The 20251-nt window shown below is 38.7% G+C and overlaps 1 protein-coding gene across 8 annotated transcripts in view; it reads right to left on the bottom strand.

Moving 5' to 3' along the window:
* Nucleotides 1-20251, bottom strand: part of fcho2 (FCH and mu domain containing endocytic adaptor 2) — a 108861-nt gene that overhangs the window by 42121 nt on the left and 46489 nt on the right. For all 8 annotated transcript variants that reach the window (XM_017698542.2, XM_017698535.2, XM_017698552.2 and 5 more), the window contains exons 5-8: nucleotides 14840-14992; nucleotides 12933-13037; nucleotides 11050-11148; nucleotides 5817-5913 (exon numbers count right to left, since the gene is read on the bottom strand). In XM_017698542.2, coding sequence (XP_017554031.1) covers nucleotides 5817-5913; nucleotides 11050-11148; nucleotides 12933-13037; nucleotides 14840-14992 — 454 coding nt within the window. The remainder of the gene's footprint in view (nucleotides 1-5816; nucleotides 5914-11049; nucleotides 11149-12932; nucleotides 13038-14839; nucleotides 14993-20251) is intronic.

The following is a 20251-nucleotide window of genomic DNA, read 5'->3' as shown; positions in this document are numbered from 1 at the left end:
AAATAGTGATAAATATGAAAGAAAATAAGTTTTCTTCAGGGATTATTTTGCCTTAAATTGCCCTTAAAATCTCCTTTTGTCTTGAATAGATTTTTAAAATAGCACATTAGGCCAAAACTTTTCACTGTCTCAGACATCAGGCAGTTGATTCATAACCATTTCATGTAGTAGCTTACTGATGGGGTGCTTTTAGAGGCATTAAACTTCTCAAAAATCCAGTTTCTGTCACCGGCATGGGGAACAATTTTGACTCTGAAAGTTTCTGTAGAGCAAAATTCACAGCAAACCATTCTTAATTACTTTTACATCTGCACCATATAATTATTTTTGATATGTTAGTTCCACTATAACTGAACTAGTATTATTATCTACTACTACTATAATTTAAGTTAGGGTTGTGAGATGAAGATAAAACAATTTCTTTAGTATAGCACAAAATGTAATGGAACTATCACGCAAAGATAGGAATACAAAATCGTGTGAGTATGTGTGTATATATGTTTATATATGCAATCGGCCACATGTGTATAAGAGCAACGTACGCGGTCACGCGTGAATGGAAGATGCTGCTGTACAGTGCGCATGCGTGCTGGCGTGTGTCTGGGACGAAGCTTGCGAGGGTGAGTTTGCGTGCCTGGCTTGCTGCCAGTTAACAGCTCAGCTGGATCTCAGTGACCTCCTCTCTTCCATTCTCTCTCTCTACCCTCCTCCATCACTCACCCCCCTCCCCTCCTCACCGCGTCACTTCAGGATTGTTTTGGTGGTATAAAGTTTGTTCAACCTCTCTGCTGATCACTGTGCCGGACGCGTTATTGTTCTGACAGCGACGCAATCCCTAATGAACAGCTTGATACGGGGGCGGAATGCTTTGTTGGCCAAAACAGTTTTTAGACTCAATTAATTCCGCTGTCATAACAAATGGGCAGAGCTCAACCCCGGTTGCGTCTGAACCCGTAGGACCACTGTGTGCTCGCAGACACACACGCATGCACGCACGTACGTACTTGGGAATCCGTTGATGGGGAGTCTCATACATACAGCACTTTGCAATCGTAAGAACCACCTTAATTGAATTTTCAGTCAAAAAGGTCATTAAGTATCATTCACTGATTGATCAACAAAAAACATATTTAACATTAACATTTAATATTTGCCTACATTATAGCTGCTTTCTTTTCAGGACATTTGCTTTCAAGCAAGTTGGTTGCACTTTCTCACAATCCATGTAATCCCAATACAGTGATGTTACGGTCTGAACTTTCTGGGTGGTCAGTCCACTGTTCTCAAAACACCAGCAGCTTTTTTGTCAATAACAACTTCTTGGCAGCTACACATCCTTTCAGACTAACAGCACTGTCTTCTCACAGTGGAAGTATGGACAGAAACACCTGTGGATGTTTTTTTTAAAGATCTGAAGCAATAGAGCAGCTTGATTTTCTCCTCTGTCTCTCTCAAAGGTTAAAGCTTTAAATACTGCTTATCTGATGGTGACCATTTTGATGGTCTAGTAGGTCTTGGAAACATCTAGTTTTTCACTTATTTTGTGGATTATCTTGTATCTAATCTCCTTATAAATATCTTTGTTTTGACTGGAAATGAAATAAGTGATGTACTGTGTGTTACCTATACATTACATATATGTAAGTGCTTATATGTAATAAGACTCTTCTAAACATGACCCAAATCTTAACCTCAGCAACCAGTATGAAATGGTTTGGCTCTTTCAGTTTTAAAAAAATAGAACATGTAGGTTTTGTACAACGCACTTTACAAAGGCAGGACCATGTTGTTGGTCCTGACATCCTGGCACTGTAGGTTAGTCCTGCTTTCTCACTTCTGTCCTGAAAATGCAACTTTCATTCTGTATGGACAGGTTAAAGTGAACATTTGTGTTCTGCCTAAATGTGGCAAAAATACAAAGCAGACACGTAAAAATGTAAGACTTTTTTTTTTAGCAGAACAGCCCACTAGCCTGTTAGCTATCTACCTAGTTGATCAGCAAAGTTCTAGTTTAAACAAAACTATGTTCTTAAGTAGGATGTGTTAGGTATGTTTCCAATTGGTTACTTCACAAACAAGTTGATGCCTAGCCCTATATCAACCTAGCCCTATATGTCCATACAAGTAACATTATGGCACATTCATACAATTATAGAGTTGGATTGTTTGAAGTTGCTCACAGGCATGTGCACACTGAGCATTTCACAGCGCCAATCAGACTGTAATAAGACTCCATGACTCTAACTTACTCAAACACCAGGCAATACTCTCTGAACTACACACGGCAATCGAAATGTCTTTAAACATCATCTGAGTTACAACACATTAAACTGTTTAATATTAACTGATTGAGAAATGAGTCAAAAAAGAATGATGAGGTTAAGAAGTGGGGTCAGGAAGGAGAGCGCTGGAGAGGGGGGAAACAACTGCACAATGAGTGCAGGGTGAGAGAGCGGAGCTGTGTTGAGGCCCATCAGACTCAATTGGTTTAATCTGCCGTAAAAGGTGGGCAACCTTGACATTCCGCTTAGCATGTGATGCTGGAAGTTTGCATGTGACGGCTAGCGCTGCCTAAAGGCCCCCGAGCTGAGAGCTCTTATAAAGGTCACAGATTAGCAAAACCTCCTGTGTAAACTCCGCCATGCTACAGTAATCAAGGGGAAACTCTCGCTGAGCATGTCTGCAATGTAACAAGTGTGCGGTTCCTAATCCCCAATAAAGGAAAAGGTATCATGCACGCTCAGTTGGCTAGTAGTGGTCGGACTCTCTCACATGTATAAACATTACGACTATCCTGAACAGCATTTTACAAGCTTCGAAAATACACTGACATTTCCAAAAGAGTTTTAAAGCAAAAATAAATAAGTGTTTTGAGTTTTGAGCCTGCCATAACAGATCCATTTCCATTTTTAATAATGTTTTAGTTCATACCGACTGTGCTAGATATGGGTTTTATGCCTGTCAAAACACAACTAACATTTTTTTTGTTTTTACTTTTACTGTGCAAATTCACTAATTCATTCATTCATTTAAAAATGAAACAAAATTTTGTTTGACCTGCTTTAAATTGGAAACGACACAAAAACACAACCATTTATGTCTTCCCTAATGAACCTCATTGTTTTTTGTAAATATACACTCATTCCAAATTAATGCTGGCAACTTTTTCCAAAAGTTAGGTCAGGAGCATGATTACCACTGTGTTACATGAAGACTGAATACACTAATTGCTTCAATTTTGAAAGGGTTTTTTTTTTTTGTATAATTCTTCTGATAGACAAGTCTCCAGCTATGCAACTGTACAGGGCCTTTGTTGCTGTATTTTGAGCTGAACATGGCACATGTTTTCAGTAAGACAGCTTTGAACTGCAGGCGACAGTCCAACACCCACACTCTCTGGTTATACATCTACGCTGTTGAAACACAGCACATGAATTTAGCCTAGTGATGTAGAAAAAGACAGCATATAAAAGGTTACCCACTACTACCCCCATATCATGACAGACACTGTTTTTTGGATTCTCCTTTGATATCCAAGCACAACTGCATCAGCTGCATTTAAGATCTCTTTGAACATTTCACAGCATTCCTAGTCTTGAACTGCTCCTGACTTTTTTTTTGGTAACGTTTTACAGGTATCAATTTCCAAAAGAGCATATATTTACAAAACAACAATCAAGTTTACAAATACAGGTCAAAGTATATTAAAAACAATCACAGCTTTCTGTGTTATATCAGCATTTTACCTACTGTCCAAAGATTTTTGGAAAAGAGTTTGTGTAAAAATGTGATAATCTGGTAGATGTTGTAGTTGCAGAAGCAGCTCCTGCGCTGTACTAAAATTGTGGGGGACGTTCTACTTTGATAATGTGTTAAAAACTTAACCACACTTACTTAATGACAATAAACAGATATGCTGTTTGGGCTGAAGTATCAATGAAGTATTAAATAAGTGCCATGCTGTTAAACTTTTAACTACAAAAGATGGAAAATAAGATAATATTCCCACCTGAGACGGTCATGTGACACACAGTGGTACTCGGATAAAGATCACGCTATTTCCATATTTGAATGATTGCCCAAAATGACTGTGTCTCTATGGTATACCATGTGGTATACAAGTTTTAAAGAACATTTTCAATGAGCATTTTTATTACTGTCCAAAATTTTTTTTTAAATTGTTAAAAGTTCCCACATGTGATTTATTAGCCATTTCCGTTCCTGGCAGTCATTGCAGTTTGTTGCACTCGGAGGTGAGATGACAGGATGTCTGGCAAAAATGTATTATGTCTTAAATTAAATATATAATTATTATAATTATTCATTTATAATTATATGTATGTATTTAATTAAGAACTATTTCATTTGTTTTTACATCGATACAGCAATCATAGTTTCATCTACAGGCCTGACTTTATTTTAAGCCACAATTTCCACATTCTAAACAATGGGCCAAACACGAACAGAATGATTAGAACTTGAATTATTAGATCCAGCCATAATAAATATCCATGCACATTATAGCTATCATAGGAAAAGTTTGTTACACCATTTCAAAACATCATCTGCTCTTTACATTGCAAAATCTGGTTATGTTAACATCTTGTATCTCTGAAATGGTACCTTAACAGGAGGAGGTACAAACTTATGACACCTGCTCATCTAATGTTGCTTCTAAAAATCAAGTTTATTACAGGGAATATTTAAAGGTAATTTGTTCTCCCTTTGCTGCAGTAACAGCCTCTACTCCTCTAGGAAGGCTTTAGACGAGATGTTGGACCACTGCTGTGAGGATTTGATTGTATTCAGTCACAAGAGAAGCAGTGAGTTCAGGTACTGGTACTCCTGCCACGTTATACCCATCTAGTCTTTGCTTGGCGACCTTATGCTCATGGGTGGCTACTGCAGAGTGTCCAAATCTTGTTATATGCTATTCTATGAAAATCATTCAAGCTGGATATGCAAATAAAGGTCAGCAATGGGTGCATCTTAAATTGGCTGGATTTATTAATTAGAAATAGGGTCTATATGGTGGATGGTAATGTAATCAAAATGTTATTTTGTTTAATTTTTGACCAATGTTATTAGTCCATTCGAACAATGTAAAAAGCACCTGGTATTTTCAGATAGTATTACAAAACATTACATTACATGCTTTGATATGACAAAGATGATTGTATGCAGAACAAAGAATACAATTCTGCTGAATAGGTTCAGTTCCTGAATCAGAACATCTGTGTTTTCTCTGCACTCGCACAACTAATTTAACTTGATAATTAACTATTGACAATTAACTATTGACTACAACTAGATGGAGAAGGAAAAACAGTGAATTGACCATTCAAGGAAACAGATTTGTAGTTCTGTCATTTACCAAAAAAAATAAATAAAAAATTTGAATTAAAAAAGTAAAAACAAACATTTCAGTACTGGCGGTATACTGCCATAATTTTATACCTGATCCTAAAGAATGTGCCTTCCTGATAGCCGGTCAGCTTGTTGCTGATAGGCTCAGCCTACTATAGTGAGGAAAAAGGTGACTTGTAACATAGCTGTTCTTGCTGTGCTTTCAGCTTCACTTGGCTGTAGTGACAGCCTCAAACTGCATGTTGTCCCAGAAATGCCAAGCACAAAAAAGCACAAATTCCCTGACTTAGACAAAATGGTAATGAACATTTCCTCTCATCAATCGCATAGTTTAGCCATAATCTCAAAATTCAAAAGGTCACGTGAAAAATATGGGGGATAACGTCCACTAAAATATAAACACAGGTCAGTGTTGTATGAAACGGCAGTGTGTTTGTGTTTGGTCTTACCTGGCCTTTCTTTGCCGGTGCCTTTGCTCTCAGCCAGTTTCTGTATCAGACCGGCAGCGGAAGTATTCTCCATGTTATTCACAAACTCTTTGTGCACCTGCATAGTGAAAAATGTTTTAAGTTATTTATGTGAAAACAAAAGATGTTTAAGACAATAAATTCTAAAGGTATTTATGAATATATTATCTTTGACAAACTGATCAGATCAGTTCTACTGTTTTGAGAATGTTCATATATTTGGATATTAAAATTCCTTTTTCCTACACAGTTGCAGGTTAACTGCATTAGTCTTGTAGCTCCAGCGCAAAACAAGAAGCGAACCCGAAACACCAAACATGCAAACTTTAGACACTGAACTTGGCTGATTTTTAGTTTTTGATTGTTATGCTATGTTTGTTTTGAGGATCTGAGGATTTGGAGACCTCTCTGGTGGAAATATGTAACTGCACTCAATATCCAGAAAAATATTTTGAAATGTTGGTTGTGCTTCGGATCAATACCCAGAGTGGATAAATCTGATGTCTTCAAGCGTGTTACAAGAGAATTCAAAGAGAACTCAGTCAAAACGTGATGAAGGACAAGTCTCCCAAGGATGCAAGTAAATTATCACCCATTGTTATTATATCTTCATCAGTATGATGTTGGTTTTTAATCTAAATATCAAGCTGGACCTTGTTTCTGACCCTGTGTGTGACGTTAATATGTTGAGACATAGGACACAGTTCACAAAAAAAAAATTACACAAAATTGAACCTGACACCTCTGACTTTTAAATTAGAATTTCAGGCTTTTCAGGGTGACTCACAGCAGTGTGTCGACAACATATTGTAGCATGTTTTTCTCCTGACTCAATAATGCTGATGTTTTCACCTTTAACAAAATGATGCAGATTTAATTTAATGAAGTAGAGCATGTTCACATCGAGCAAGACCACACAGTTTACACTGTGCCAGGCACTCAGGAACTTTGACATTGTAAAACTGTAATAAGAAACTGCAGTTTCCTCAGAAAAAAAATCCTAATGCTGTTGCATGAATTGCCGCCTGCAGGGAATTCTACTCATTCTGGATAAGCACACAGAGAAGGGTGCTAGCTTTAGCACTGTGGCCCAGACCCTTGGAGAGAGACAGGCATGGGGGGTTGAGGGGGCTGAGGAAGGATCTACACTATGAGGATTTTACAAGTGACAGCCTGTGTCCTCAAGGGCTGCTTTTAATGCCTTTGTTTTTATAGCACTCAAAGCAGGTGACAAAAGCAATATGTCGGCGCTTCTTCCCTCTTCTTCCTCCCTCCAGAGCTTTTTAAAGCTTGTGTCAGAAGCTTACCGTCTCATCCAAGAGTTTTGCAAGCATCTACCCTTCGTTTTTAGCTCGGGCCCGCAGGGGGGGCGGTTAATGTCGTGCATTGCTGCACTGTTTATCTGCTTGTTTGTTTGTTTGTTCACTTTCAGGGCTGGGAGAAGTTAGCAGAGGAAGAGGCGCGAACTGGAACTGCCCCCGGAGTGCCTCTGTCAGCTTCCCTCACACAGCTAACGTTCGTGATGCTGGCAGTGTAACAAACTCGCACACGCACACACTCTACCACTCCCCATTTCTCCCCCCACCAACTCCCTCTGGCAAAGTGGAGTACATTAGCCCTCCTAGTCCACATACTAGGAGAGTAGAGAAGTGGGCTGTGGGAGGGGGCAGGGTGGGGATGTAAACACTTGCATGGCATACACAGGCGGTCAGGTGCAGTACACTCTCCCGTGAGAACGAGAGTTGTGTGATGTCACCATCTGCATGTGTTTGCTTTTTTGCCCTCTATTGCACTTACACACACGCAAACTCTCGCTTACAGTAGGCTAACACATACACACAGACGTACACTTATTAACACACAAGCCACTCTACAGCTTAGCTTTTCCATGATGGAGAAAAAAAAAAGAAGAAGTAAAAAAAAGGATACTGCTCAAACACATGCACTGCAACATAGGCATAGGCGAAGGCACATTTAGCTAGATTAACTAGGCACAAACATCGTTATGATCACTTACTGTACGATAGTTAGTACCAAAGTAGCAGTGAGATTGGCTGGGAGAAATTCTATGATCAACTAATTACAGCAGTAGGTCCATATTTCGATGTACTGCAGGGTTCTGTACTAGGCCCAATTTTATTTTCATTGCAAATGCTACCATTTGGTCTCATTATTTAAAATGCATGGCATCAGTTTTCATACCTATACAGACGATACACAATAATTTACCTCTGTAGAGACAAATAATAGCAGTGCTTTAAATAAACTAACAACCTGTCTGTGTAGTATCAATAAGTGGATGAATCAATATTGTTGTAATGCATTATTCACCTAAAACCACAAGACAGACTTCAACATGTTCAGAATGCTGCAGTCTCAGTATTAACGCATACAAAACACATAACATTGCAAAAAAAAGAGACACTGGTTTTAGCATCATTATTCCTCCTGTCTGTTTTATTCAGAATCAATTTTAAGATTCTTTAACAGTTTTTTAAAGCTCTTAACAGGTTAGCACATTCACACATTACACAATGCCTGACAAACTGTTCCAGGTCTTAAGATCTTCAAGTGCTGCTTTATTGAATGTTCCCATTATCGAAGCAGCACTCTGATCTATGCACCAACAATGTGGAACTCTTTACTTATTGGTATTTGTCAGGCACTTACACTTACTAGTTTTAAAAACAGCTAAAAACATTTTTATTTAGTTAAGCATTTTATTCATTTTTTTTGTATGCAGTTCCCCTCTATTTTATTACTTTTATTATTTTAACCTTCTATCTTTACTTCAGTTAAAAGCTCTCTTGACTTCTCTGTTCCTTTGCTTTTTTATTTTTATTTATAAACATTTCTTTTAACCAAATCATATGCAATAAAGGGTTATAAAGTAGTGCCTATTTAGTAAATATAGCCAAAACAGGACTTGTGATGGCACAAAACAGCAAATCTGCCCAAAAATTTATAAAAATAGGTGTGTTCTTCATGATCAGTGTCTTATTAAAGACCAGAAAGAGGATTTTAAAAGATTGTTGCTGTTGGGACAAAGCCTTGAACAGAAAAGGAAAAACTTTCTTAACTTTGAATTGAAGCTAATGGAACAAAACTTTTTTCCAAGCAATTTTGGACCACTCTTACTCTCCCATTCATCACAAAAAACTTTACAATGTAAAAAGCAGCTGGTATTTTCAAATGCTTTCCAAGATTAACAAAAAGACAAAAATGAAGATACAAGGATGTTGTCCTGGCAGCGAGGATAGGCATTATCATCATGCAAATGGTCAACGAATCACAGCTGATTCATCAAGACTGGAACTGATTAAATCCATTTCTCTTTATAAAGTCCTCAAGAAGCACAATTCTCTATTTGTATACATGTTTTTGTCTGGCAGTCTACTACTTGGAATTGTACGGGGTGATTATCCCACTGCTCTCAGTTCACACACACTCTCTCTCTCTCTCTCTCTCTCTCTCTCTCTCTCTCTGGTAATAAGCCTCTCTAAGGCCAATCATCATGGAATCATTGTGACAAGAGTGTGTGTTCAAGCATGTGTTTGTTGTGTGACTGTAGGACTTTCCAGCTGTTTGTAGGAGCAATCACCCACCTTCAGGCACTCATTTAATTACCACAGTTATGGTGAGTGTATGTGTATAAACCCATTTGTGGAGGTCTAGCACCATCTATGGTCATCAGTGGTGGTGCAGATAAATATAAGTGAAGTCATACTTGCAGATATGACTCAAAATTGAACTTGAATGCACAGCAACAATGACGTGACTACACCAGTCCATTCATAAACAAGATATAGAACTAACCTAGGGATCTATGAGAACTGTGGGACCGATACTAGTATTCAATAACCTAACCTAAATGTTTAATAAGTTGCAACTGCACTGAACACATGAATGAATAGGGGTGTCCAATGCTGGAATCAATTCAAAAATATTATAATAAAGACTGCAACATATAATCAATATTACTGATAACACTGATAATAAAAAAATGTTGGAAATGAATTAAGTAATTGATTTACATCACACGATTGAAAAAGGGGAAATACAGGTAGAGGAGACTGCAGTACAGAGACATGCACGACCCAAAAAAGACTTTTCTGTGCGATGAGTAAAACCGAGTTCAGTGGACACAGAAGCATGACTGTCAAGTGAGTAAGTGAGAGAATACAGAGAGAAACTCTGCACATCGAGATGCTAATATCTTACTAAAACTGCGGTCATAAATAAAAATAGCACATTCTTGTCTGCTTCTCAGCTGATTCCGTTTCAGTTCAGCAGATCACTTAAGCAGCGATGGCTGAAGGGATGAGCTGCATTCTCAAAACATTTATCAGGACCTCTTGTACACTAATAAATACAGACCGCTGCTTTATGTGTTATGTAACTGCTTTAGATCTCTGTATCGGACTGGACTGTTCATGTGCGATCTGAAAAATCACATTTCATTACGTGTAATTGACCACAATTGTGTATTTTTTTTATTTATTATTATTCATTAGAGGAGAAGCACAGAAATCCAGCCTATGCTGGACTTGAATGTTGTTCCTTTGTTTCAGTATCTTCCAAAAGCAGATGCAATGCAGAAAATCTGCTGCTCTGCCCTTGATATATGAATAAGAACTTAGTGCAGGTGTTCTGTTTTTACTAATCCTTGTATATCGTTAGTTGCAGGCCTAAATTATAACAATATTCAGATTAGAGTTTATTCTCAGATTCACCCCTAAAAAAACCTTGACAGACTGTATTTATTTTCTGCATTATGCTACTGTGGAAACATTTTCTCCAGTCACGTTAAATTGTCACATTCAATTTTCTTTACATGGTGTATTTTTAAAACAATTTAGAATCATAGCAAAGAATCAAATCAAATGATGGTGATATTAAAGATTGAACAGTGGACTGAATGTATTTGAATCCAACTGTGGTGAGGTCAGAGGTTTACACTCACAGAAATGTATAAAACTTTCATAAATGGCAAAATGACAACCTGCATGTCATGTCATTAGCATCCATTCCACAATCCATGTCGTGCACAGATTTGCTCTGGCCATGCCAAAAATGGGGCTTATGAGTCGTTAATTATGTTTTAATTGCTTCTCATATGATCAAGTGAAACATTTCCTAATCTTTAGCCAAAAGCTGAAGAGATCAAAGTCTGTGCTAATCAGACAGGCTACAGAATGTCTGTGTGTGTGCTCACCTCTATGATTTGTTTGTGCGTGTCCTCGACTGAGCAAGAGTATGACTGGATAATCTCCTTCATATGCTGGATATGGCTTTCCTCAATGTCCTGGAATTTCTGTCCACAAACACACATACAAATACACTTATGAAACAGAGATGCACTTTAAAAAATCCAGCAAACACTTTAGTCACCCATTTTCCACATCTCAGTGGGACCATTTGAACAGCTACCAAACTCTGCTACCTTTATAGTATATATCTATCTAACTGCTGAAAAACCTCAAGGGAACTTATGGACATAATGGAGGTCATTTAACTTCAGAATTATGATCAGAGCTGTCACAATCTGTCTTATTAGTAACTGTTTATCATGCTGATTGCTTAGACCAGAGGTGTCTGGAGGAGGAGTAGCGCAATGTTCATTGTGGGACGAGGGCCAAAAAGACTATTTTGTTACTATAATACTTGAAAAATACAAAAATTAGTATAATAGAATGATTTTAACCATTATTCTAGTTTAGTGTCTTTGGGTGGGTGAGGGGGTGGGGTAAGGGTAACTTTCTGCTCAGAACACATGAAATGTCTTGGCGGGTCACTAAGAGCAACCCCTTAGGTGATTTATCCAAACAAAAAAAAAAAATTATTAAACTAATACTAACACTATTCAATACTTTTTATGCTATAAATACAAAAAAAGCCCTTAAAAATGTAATTATAGAAAAATATACATTTTGCACTACGTGGCAAAAATGCATGTAAAGTACTAAATTGTATTTATATATGTAAGCATTTTTAAACACTATTAGTAAAAATACAAATAATATTAATACAATTACTATTGAGTTTATGTATGTCAATGTATTTGCTTGACTGTTTCATAACACCCATCACGTGTCTCAGGAATTGTGTTTTCTGCCTTCTATTATTTACCTTCATTTGCCTCAACATAACGGATGAAAACACAATAAATACACACTACGTTCGTCACAGTGTAAACGTTTTGTTGAGAAACTTCACTACTGTGGAAAATCATGGAGATTGGTTTAAATAACTGTGATCAGATGATTATGTAATGGCTGAGATTGTGGCAGTGCTGTGCAAAAGTCAGAGACCACCCTTGATTTATAGAATTTCCAGGCAAAATGACCATTAAGTGCAAGTTATTAGTTGTTCATTAAATATTTCAGTTTTTGAGGTTTCGGTGTGATTTCCTGTTAAATATGGTTCCTGTTTTTTCCCAAATGCTGAAAAATAAATGACGTGTTATTTAATATAAATAAACCAAGCGTACCCTCAGACTTCTGCACAGCAATATGACCAGGACCCATAATAATTTCTCGGTTAATAAGCACATAATCAGATAATAATAATAATAATAATAATAATGTAATCAAAGCATTAGTTCCCTTCTCCAACCAGTGTGTGTGAAAGTGATCCCTCTTTTGCTGTTGGCACTTCCTGCAAAGCATCTGTTTGGGTGGTCTGAGAACACACAGCAGAAATAAAGGAGGTCTGTGTGTGAGAGAAAGCGGTTGCATAGCTGATCTCATGTTTATCCTCCTCTCAGACTGACAGTTAGGGTTTGGGCAGACAACACATGAGGAGCAGAGAGGAAATGGGTGAAAGCACGAATATATGAGTGGAAACAGGATAATTACAGCATGAGGATGAGCATGCGTGACCACAGAAACACGTGTGTGCGCGTTTGGGAGAGCGTGTGCGTCTGATTTTGATATAGACTATCAAATCAGCTCAGATGGTTCCAATTGCGAAGACCACATTGTTCCCATTACGGAGGAAAAAACACAACCCGCCTATGACATACAAACCAACACAACCACGGACACACACACGCACACACACACACACACACACACAACATTCTATACACACGCATACCTGTGCAGTCTCTGCCATCTTTTGCTCAAATTCCGTCTTGGTGCTGGCGTACTTCTCCACGTAGGACTTGTACACCTCTGTGGCTTTCTTCACCTTCACTCCAGCCTATTAGATCAAATTGGGGATGTATATAATGAACCAATAAACCATTAATAAGCAGTATCTCAATAAACAGCTATTAAATAAATGCTTCTGCTTTAAAAGAAAAATCGCTACTTCAAAAAGGCTGCCATGAATTCTGTGCTTTAGTACTTTCCCCTGAGGTCCACCTATAATATTTGTGTGGTTTAATGTTCCAAGAAGAGCCAAAAACAGATTTCAGAACCAGAACAGTTTCAAACTTTGCTCAGCCAATCAAATTTCACAACAAAAACTATTCACTTTATAATTAATATAGGCTTGTCAACGGTTACTTGTCGATGGATTATGGTCAGGGATCAGTAAAAAGAATACATACCTAAAACAAATCAAATTTCATTTATGTAGCACTTTTTAATGCAAACACTGCAATAAATAAACAATAACAACAAACAAACAAACGGTTGACTTTACCAACCTTTCTAATTCTGCTCACTGTCTGTATGCGAGAAAATATTAAAAGAAGCAATTTGATCAGAGACTGGACATTCGGGGCCTGATGTGTGCCAGTTTCTGGCTCAAAATGGATGCATTCAGCTTGTGTGTTATATACAAAGCCTGCTAAATTTCCTTCAAGATCAATAAAATATCCATCTATCTGTCTAATCACGCAGTTTATGAGAACTGCTGCTAACACAATGTCACTGGACAGCTGAACACACCTGGAGGAGAATGTTAAGCCCCAGTTCAGTTCTGTTAAGTCAGCTAACAGACGCATGTAAAGGTTGCGGGGGAAGGCGGAAGCCAGTAATCAGGGATCAAACTTGCGATCTCCTGATGATGGGGCCAATGCTTAGACTGTTGCGACATGCAAAACATAGGAGTGTCGCATACATACTCCACTCGATTTACTGAAGTTTGAGCAACTTGCAGCAGCCAGTTTTGCATCGATTGTCCTTCGTCTTTCAAAACCAGACATACATTTGAGTGTTGTTAAGAGATTTTCTTTAATGACCACAGCAGACACAGCAGTCAGACAGAGGCATAAGCCCTGAACATGCGGTCAAAGAATGTTTATCATCAGAATAATCCTCCTCAAAGTGTCAAGATTCAAGTATATGAGGAGAGGCAGCGTAAAACATACTGTGATGCAGTATGTCACAGTCTGTGTTATTGTTTCACTCTTAACTCTTAACCACAGCAAAATAGCCACAGTAAAAGTTTTATTAATGCCACCTTTATTAACATTTCCTCATGACTGAACTTTCAATTTCTCTTTTGTCTCAAGCTTGACTCAGACAGTAGACAGTTATCTCTTTGTTAACGTCTAAAAAAAAAAAAAAAAAAAACACATGAAAACAAACAAACACAAAAGAATTGGACTTAATTTAGCTGATACTCGATCCATTCAAATATTCAGGACATCCCTAGTAAAAGCCAACTGGATAGATGGAGTTATTTTTATTCATTTGTAGTTTTGGCAGTAGTTTGGTTATTCTGCATCTAATGTCCCCTTTACTCTCATTTTACCTAAACGGTGTTAGTGTTAGTGTCATGTGTCAATGTGACTATTCATTTATGCTGTTTTATTGTGATGTACATCAGTGGTAAATGTCATTATGTATGGAAATCAGTATTTGTTTTTTTATGCAAGCTTTGCTGCCTTATGTAAGAACATAAAATGATACACATTCTAAGAGAAGTGCTTTCACTGCAAAATATAACAAGCTGCATAAAGATATTTGTGGCATTTTTTTTCCGATAGCATAACCATGCAATTGACCAAATTTATGAGCCAAGAAAGATATCGATTGGGCCCTTGTATGTACCTTGTCGAGGTCTCTCTGCGTGGCTCCCTCCTTGCGCATGCGTTCCAGCTCCAGGGTCTTGCTGTTGTAGTTCTCTTTGCTCTTCTGCAGGGCCTGCGAGACACTCTGGATGTTCTGCACAGCTTCCAGCGTGGACGCCACTTCCTCTTTTGTCTGCCAGATACACAACAACAGCGGTGAGCTGCCAGACTAAGATTCAGTTAAGACTTAGAGAAGGAACAGGTATATTTCTTCTACTCATGTAGGAAATACCATATTTAAGAGATGAGAATATAAACACCACCACAATTTTGTATTTACAAGAGTGAAACTCAAGGGGTGAGCGAGTCAACAAAAAAAAGCAATGGCAGCTACTGATAGTTGCTTCCTAAACTGGTTTATTTCAGTTATTTGGCAGCCACACTTGAGCACTGCAAGCACACACAATAAATACAAGCATATATGATGTAATATAAACTACTCCCACTGCCTATGAGGTCATTAGCCAATTATGTGTGCTGTAAGGTGGCATCTCTGCTTTTTGCAGATGATTATTATTTTCCAACAGTTGGTAAGCATGGTCCATGCAAGGAAAAGGGTGGCATGCCCCTTCCAGGTAAGGATAGAGGACCTGCCCCAGGTGGAGGAGTTTAAGCTTCTCAATGTCTTGTTCACAAGTAACGGGATCAGGGATCGTGAGATCGGTGACAGGCTGGGACAGTCGGCAGCAGTAATGTGGTCATTGTGCTGGATTGTAGTGGTAAAGAGGGAGCTGAACCACAGCGTAAGGCTCTCTGTTTACTGGTCAGTCTACATCTCCACCCTCACCTATGGTCATGGGCTTTGGGCAATGGCCAAAAGAATGACACCTCGGATTCAAACCATGGAAATGAGCTTTTTTTTTTTTTTTTTTTTGCAGGGTGGCGGGCTACACTCTACTGAGGAGCTAAAGTTGAGCCACTATTCCTCCAGGTGTGGCTCCACTAGCCAGTTGAGGTGGTTCAGGCATCTGATTAGAATGCCACCTTGCTACATCATGTCTGAGGTTGTGAGCTGGAGGAAGTTGTGGGGGACAGGGTTGCCTGGGATTCTCTGCTTTCCCTATTGCTACCAAGACCATAGCTGGATCAAGTGGTTTAAGAAGATGAATGAAAACAAACTTTAAGTAAATACTATGTCTGTCATGTTTCAGACCAAAACCACTTGAATGCATATCACGTCGTATTGATGATCTTCAAAGCTGTAAGCAGGAAATTATGAGGAGGACTAGAAGGCAGCATAAGATGGCTAATGAATGAATGTTTGTTAGTATGAACTAGCTAGCATGATAGTATTTGCATTATACACACCAAGTTGTCTTTCATTATTAGGAATATTAGCAACTGGGTGACAAAGCCAAAATCAAAACTGACCATTTTTAGTTTCTTAGATCATGTGCCTGGTTATATAAATACCATAGTATGGAAGGTAAATACATTAGGACTTCCAATTCACATTAACTTTATGCTGCATTCATACCGAAGTGGGAACTGGGAAATTTCCAACCTGCAAGCATGCAAAGTCCATTTCAATGTCCCTCAAACTCATAATTCCCATTTGGAAAGTCAGACTTTCTCAAGAACTCAGACTCACTGATCTGTGATAATAATTTTAATTTGGCAGCAACCGTGTTTTAACCAAACTTTTGAGTTTCTATTTGTGCATGACGTGCTATAATGTCGACAGGCTCATGGGCATACATGGATAATTGTAAGGGTGAAGATGTTTGAGAAAACTGCATACCTTCATATAATTTTTAGGGTTATATATTAATGGTAAATGGCTATAGCCTCCATCTACATTTTAGCCAAACAGCTCTCTAACTCAACTGATAGCACTTTTAAGAGCTACAGTAGCCAAAAGCACCAGCTTACTGTGAGCATTGCTTCCCCCCCCCGACCTCAAACAGCTGAAGTTGCATGAATGCGTTTAGGTGGTAAGCAGCAGATTCTGAGCTCCCAGGTGTTTGGGGGCAGTCGTGGGCTGGAGGTTAGGGATCTGGCCCTGTAACCAGAAGGTTGCCGGTTCGATCCCCAGGGCCGACAGTCCATGACTGAGGTGTCCTTGAGCAAGACACCTAACCCCCAACTGCTCCCCGGGCGCCGTGGATAGGGCTGCCCACCGCTCTGGGCAAGTGTGCTCACTGCCCCCTAGTGTGCGTGTTCACTAGTGTGTATGTGGTGTTTCACTTCATGGATGGGTTAAATGCGGAGGTGGAATTTCCCCGGTTGTGGGATCAAAAAAGTATCGCTTATCACTTATCATGCAGTATTAAACCTAAACATGAACAGAATGGAAATGCTTACCGAACTTCCACTTTAATTAGCTTGAACTAGCCTTAGACATAAACAAGCCCTCCTGCACCAAAATATCAAAATATCCACCAGAACACGTCCAACTACTTTGCAATCAAATCACACTGTGGTAATGGCTGCGCCCTCATTTTAGTCATGCTGAGCACATGGAGAATTTGGCAGCGCTACTCATGCATACTTCTATGCAGTGATTTAATGCACCCACAGATCTCTCTGAAATAAACAGCACTTCTTTGATTATAAGCAAGCCTCTGCATTAGTTACATTTTGCCCTATATGACTGATGGTAATGACACTCTGTTAGTAACTGGCCACAATCAGACAGAGATAAATGGAGGGAAATGTTTACAAAGAATCACTTCTGCAATTTTCAAAGCCTTTCCCTGGATATTAGTCTTGTGAAAGGGAAAAAAAAACCTTGTAAACGTGCAAAGGTTAACTTTCTACATGCAGACAACAGAGAAAGACTCAGAAGAGAAAGACAAACATAACATAATAGTGTATCAGTATCAGTAAAATACCTCCTGTGTGTGTTAATGATTATTCCTTGTAGATTAAAAAAATAAACACCCCCTTCCAGTGTACGCCTCAGAATATTTGGACCAGAGTTGCTGCAGAAAGTTTAAAATGAAAATAATTTTCTGAAGAGCTTTTTCAGACCATAGCAATGCACACAAACTCAACTACGTCCAGATACGCCCCATCATCAGGGAGCTCACAAATTCAATCCTGGTGATCCATTACCAGGAGGACAGCATGATTGGCATTTCTCTCTCTGGGTGGGAAGGATGTTTCTTCCTCTCCCCACACCCCTCAGCTACCATAGGCTAGCGTTCAACTCCACACGCGCCAAGCTGTCCTATGAAACTGCAATAGCGGCAGTGGAGGGCTTCACATGCTAGCCTTTAGTGTTATCATGTGATTGCGGGACACCAGAATTGGAATTGACCAAATTGCAAAGAACATTGGTGGTGGTGGGGGCGGGGGCGGGGGCTAAAACATTATAAGAGGTTTGCATGAAATTTTATTAGATATTCTCAACAATTTGCAGGTTTCATTCACTAACTATCACAAGATGCTACCAATCTGTACAAAGGCTAACATATACTTCCTCAGAGAAGTCAGCCACCGCATCTAAAATTTGACATTTTCTGACATTTTATAACCTGTGGGAACCCTGTAGGAACCCAGTTGCACCTTACAGTAAAGTAAAGTAAGAGGCCTACTGAAGAATCTTTTTCAAGAATATAAACCAATCTGGCTGCAGTCAAAAGCTCATCCTGTGCAACTGTACAGCTTTCACATAATTAACAGAATACTAGGAAGCTGTAAATAAACATCAATACATTTTTGATGTGTCCAGAATGATGAACAGAGCTGAGAAGACTCTGAAATGAGAAAGAAATCTAGGTAACATCATGAATTAACTAATAAATGAATCATCTTGCAAAACTGCAGATTAAACCTCAAGATAACTTGACAAAAATGCATAGTAGAATATAATTAATAAGCAGATAATTATAGAATATTATTCATCATTTTCTTCATTTCTTCATAGAATTCAGGAAGCTTTTAATTTCCTCTATTTCCTTCTTTTCTTCTTTTGCATAGTTGTATAGTTTCCTCTTTACAGTCGCATGTAGAGTACTATGCAATAGTCAAACACCATCATTCATTCAATTTCCTCTCAAAACAACTTTTAAGTGCAATGTATTCACGTTTAAGTGTCAATAAAAAAGCAGAAAACACACAGTGGATATTTACAGATCTGAGGTAAAGGTTAAGCTTGATCTTCTCTCTCTCTCTCTCTCTCTCTCTCTCTCTCTCTCACTCTCAAAGATGAACATTTTAAGTCAGAATTATCTGGTCTCTGGTACTTGACAGCTTGAAATAAAATCTAAAAAAACAAAAAAAACAACATCTACCAAAAGGGGGAAAAAAGATTGCATTTGGGCCTAATACAAACCAGGAGAGAGGGAAGGGAAGTAAAACAGTAAGAGGTGCGTGTGTGAAGGAGAGACACGGAGGCGTGAGAAACTGCGTGTGGGATGAGTTCGGAGGTGCTGAGAGAGATTCACGTGCACGAGCGCACAAAAACACACAGACACACTCAGCTCTAATTCAAAGACAATGTTTTATGTCTTATCAGGCCACTTGGCTGAGCCTGGCTCATGTATTTAATATGAGCCGCCGCTGTAAGCTGCTGTCAGGATTTAAAACACTCCTTCTCACTACACGCACACAAGACACAGCCAACTCCAGAGACTTGAAAGTTTTCCTTTTGCAGAGAAACAAATCAGTGTTCAATCTCTGCGCTGGTGATCATTCGGAGCACAATGAACAAACAAAGCAGCTGCAGCAAATGCGGTCTCAATGGCATTCTATAGCAGGTCGTTCAAACACTTTGGCATGGGTCAGTGTAAGTCAGTGACTTCAGCAGTGTCAAACAGTAACACTAATAAAAGTGTCTCAAAATGAGAATACTTCACAATAGGGTGTCAAAGATCTCATTTACATAAATATGTAAACACGGGAGCCAGTTTATGGGGAGCGCAGCCACTTCCTATTTCTCTCTTCATACCAAAATGATGACTGGAAAATGCTAGAAAGAACATGAAACATTAGTGCAGACAAGAGAGCCCTCAATGCATAGGAGTGAAAGGAGCTAACTGGCTAAAAATGTTTCTAAAAGTATTGGAAGTCCAAGTCCAACTCTTTTGTTTTTGCTATACACTGTAGACATTTGGGTTTGAGATTGAAAGAGGAATCATTTGCAGCTTTTATTGCCTGATATTTCCATCTAGACGTGATAAACAGCTGTTTGAACCCATCCCTTTTGTCAAACGAGTAAAGATACTGGAACACATGACTGACAAGTGCTTTTTTTGTTTTATGGACAGATGAAACCACAAGGAACCTTTACCAAAGTGATGGAAAGGCTGGTGTGGAAAACAAAGGATCTATTCAGGATCCAAACCATACAAGCTCATTGGTCAAGCATGGTGGAGGTAATGTCATGGATTGGGCTTTCTTGGCTGCTTATGGAATGGGCTTACAAATGTTTATTGATGATTTGATC

Source organism: Pygocentrus nattereri, chromosome 23 (genome assembly GCF_015220715.1).
Source record: "Pygocentrus nattereri isolate fPygNat1 chromosome 23, fPygNat1.pri, whole genome shotgun sequence".
Taxonomy (NCBI): domain Eukaryota; kingdom Metazoa; phylum Chordata; class Actinopteri; order Characiformes; family Serrasalmidae; genus Pygocentrus; species Pygocentrus nattereri.
Note: the sequence above shows the minus strand (reverse complement) of the source record. Positions and strands in the feature narration are given on the sequence as shown.